This window comes from Cyrtonyx montezumae, unplaced genomic scaffold, assembly GCF_038088225.1.
Source record: "Cyrtonyx montezumae isolate F1298 unplaced genomic scaffold, pur_monq_1.0 scaffold_10, whole genome shotgun sequence".
In the NCBI taxonomy this organism is placed as follows: domain Eukaryota; kingdom Metazoa; phylum Chordata; class Aves; order Galliformes; family Odontophoridae; genus Cyrtonyx; species Cyrtonyx montezumae.
The window spans coordinates 13,606,207-13,609,585 of record NW_027071826.1 but is presented as its reverse complement, the minus strand read 5'-3'; the positions used below and the strand labels follow the sequence as shown (position 1 = coordinate 13,609,585).

General features: G+C 54.8%; 1 protein-coding gene across 1 annotated transcript; it reads right to left on the bottom strand.

The window, feature by feature from the left end:
• Positions 1-1,543: 1,543 nt before the first annotated feature.
• Positions 1,544-3,141, bottom strand: GSC (goosecoid homeobox). The gene is given in 5 exon segments (XM_065755683.1): positions 1,544-1,827; positions 2,089-2,348; positions 2,454-2,823; positions 2,826-2,999; positions 3,001-3,141. Coding segments are annotated over 5 exon segments (1,098 nt in total). The 3' UTR covers positions 1,544-1,674.
• Positions 3,142-3,379: the final 238 nt, after the last annotated feature.

Sequence of the window (3,379 nt, the reverse complement as noted above, 5' to 3'; positions counted from 1 at the left end):
ATTTGAACACTAATTTTCTGACGGGTTGCAGTTAATGGAAACCAGATGCAAATCTATAGCAGTGGGGTAGCATCTCCAAAATGCAGTAGTCCCATAGAGCCAAACCATGGTATTTATTAAAGAAGAAGAAATGAGCAAGTTTGCTTTTCACCTTCCTTTCCCTGTAGGAAAAAAAAGAGGCTACGCTGCTTCTCTTAGAGGGAGTTGTAGCTATGAAATGATAAGCCCCCTGAAGGACTGACTCATACAAAACCTTGGTTAATTTCTTCCACAGCAGCTATTTCTACACCTGGTACAGGGAGAGTTTGCTCAGAGAGAAAAACCACATCTACAAGAAAACACACATAGTGTTAGGAAAGGTTACCTGAGCAGACAGCCACCGGGATCATCCCTGTCCCACTGACACCTGTGGTATACACCATGCTACAGTACCCATAAAAAAAAAATGAATGTATCATGGAAGTGAGGGAAAGTATGAGGACAGGGAACACGGTTGTAAAACATTTCTGGCACCACTGGAAGCAATGTTTAGAGCATTCCTATATGTCTTGTCTAACCCAGACAAGCTGCGCAGATAGAGGTGAGCTCAGGCATTTGAGGTAATCAAGGAAAATCAGGTTAATTAACCTTAACTGCTGATTGAAAGACAACGTGGAGGTTTCCAGTTGGAGGTTATCTGGTTGACTTTGTACCTTCAAGTCATTAATGTTCAGTTTATAGAACTCTCACAGAGGAGAGGGAAGGCCCTCCTCAGCAAATCAGAATGAGAAAGTGGCCGTCTTAGAACGGTAGCTCTGCTCAGCATTGACAGGTCTCGAGGTTTTGGGATTCACGGGAAAAAAAGAGTGGATTTTACTGGGAGAATAGATACCTCTGGTAAGAGGGCCTCCTCGAGGGAAGAGCAAAGTGAGAGCTGCTTTCCAGACAGCAAAGGTGCCGTCTCAAACGGGCCAAACGTCAATTTGCAGCTTTTTAGCGAACATCCCCGAGAACAATATAACAGGGCTCGTTCTGCACTTCAAGCTTAACGCAGCTCATAGCGGCTGAAATTTATTAAGAGCAGTTTCAGACGCTGATGCACTGAGATAGCTTTTTTCTCAAAGGCAAACTTCTGGAAACTCAGCGGGGCATAGCTCCAGAAAGCAGGAAAAGAGCAAAAAGTGCAAGGAAACACAGCAGAAGAACAAGCGGGAGGCTGGATTTGCGCTGCCTGCAAGTATTCCAGGTTTACGAGCCGGGAGTACAAAGGAGGTGAGGGAGCAATAAAGTACGTGGGGGAAAAAAAAAAATAATAAAAAAGGCATTTTGCCGCGGGCCTAATAAATTACCGGATCGCTATGACTGCGGCCTCCGCGCCTCACCTCGGGGAACACGCAGACACCGCTCCTCCGCCCCTCTCCCGGCCGCGGCCCCGTCCCCCTCCGCTTGGCTCCGGCCGTGCCCATCCCGCTCACGTCCACCTGCGGCCCGGCCGCCCCTCGCCCGCGGCACGGACCCGGCACCGGCTGCCTGTGCAACACCTCCGCAACACATTTTATTTACACGAAATCGATTCGGGGTATTGTACATTATATACAGATAGTTTCCCCCTCCGACAAGGCAGAGCTTGTGCAAGATAGTAGCATCCTCCGGAGCGTATCCTACAGTCCACGGGGAGGGTCCCCTTGCGCGGCATCAGCTGTCAGAGTCCAAATCGCTTTTCCCGTCTTCTTGCCTCTTCTCCGGAGACGTTTTAGACGCTTTATTCCATTTTTGTGCATTTTCCGACTCCTCGGAAGACGACCGTTTTTGCCTCCTCCATTTCGCCCGGCGGTTTTTGAACCAAACCTGTAAAGTGAGAGAATGAAATGAGAGAAAAGAGAGGGCCCTTCCCCGGCCCTCCCGATCGCTGGGCCGTGCCCGTATTCGGGGCTGCGCAGGGAACCTCCGCGGTGCGGCCGCCTCCGCGTGCTCTGCCCGCCCGGACGAGAGAAGGATACGTTCCCCAGCCCCGAACCTGTTGCTCTCGCCGCTGCCGGCGGAGCCGTACCCGGGCATGTCCGCGTTTAGAGGGGAAAGAGAGAGAGCGGGACGAGGGGATCGAAATACCTCCACTTTTTCCTCTCTCAAGTGCACCCTCCTCGCCAGCTGTTCCCTGGTGCCCACGTCAGGGTATTTCGTTTCCTGGAAGAGGTTTTCCAGCGCTTCGAGCTGCTCGTCTGTGAAGATAGTCCGGTGCCGTCTTTTCCGCCGGCAGTGCAGCTGGTTCAGTAACTGCAGCTCCGTCCGGGACAAAGTGCCTACGTTCATGTAGGGCAACATCTGATGGGGAACAGGGGACATCAGCACCGACCCAGCGCCCTCGTAACCTACGGACAGACAGACGAGACGACGGGAGGCTTTGTGCGTGAGACCGCCGCTCCCCTACGAAAGCGAGCCCGCTCTCCCCACGACCCCCACGAGCGCTCCCTTACCTGCGGGGGGCACGCAGGAGCACTGCTGGGCCCCCAGCGGCGGCACGGCCCCGCAACACGACGGGCCCACGGGGGATGCGGGCACATGCAGCTGCCCGTAGTAGTAGTTGTTGTAGCCCAGGCGGGAGCCGCCGACCGCCGGCAGAGCAGAGCCGGGGGCCACCGCCCGGGAGTAAAATCCTCCGTAGTCGGAGGCAGCGCCGTAGAGCGAGTCCCCGTGCAGGCTGGGGAAGACGACGGGCGCGGCGCTCGGGGGCAGCAGCACCGAGTCCTTGCAGCGAGGTCTGGCCGCCAGGATGTTGTCGATGCTGAACATGCTCGCAGGCATGCCCCAACGCGGGCCGGGGACCGGCCGGGGGAGGGAGGTGCTGCCGGCGGTGGTGGTGGTGGTGGAGGGGAGGGGGGAGACCGGAGAGACGCGAAATCGAAACTTTTTGGAGAAATGTTGGAAAGGGATCGGAGTGAAAAGAGCGGAGCCTTTTCCGAGGGCAGCAATCGGGCAGAGTGTGCGTGCATGCGTGTGTGTGTGCGTGCGTGTGTGAGTGTGTGTGTGTGTGTGTGCGCGCAGGATCCACCCCTGGAACTTTCCCCCCTCGACTCGCGCCTGTTTACTGATCTCAGCCCGGAGGGCTGCACGGAGTATAATCCATCCGAACCTCTTCCCTTTTTTATACCCAGGCGACGTCATCCTGGATTTAGTTCCTGGTAATATGCAGATGACAAACAAAACCAGATTTGATTTTTCACCCCCCCCCCCCTCCAACCCGCTCCCCCTCCCCCCGCGTTTCGGTGGGGAAGGGATGGGGGGTTGCACAAAGGAGTGAAAAGAGCCTGGGTCTGTGGATTGAGAATTAATGAAATTAACGTAATCCTTGCCATTAGTGGGCTTTTTTGAAAGGCCCCAGATTTAGGGTTGATCTCTGCTG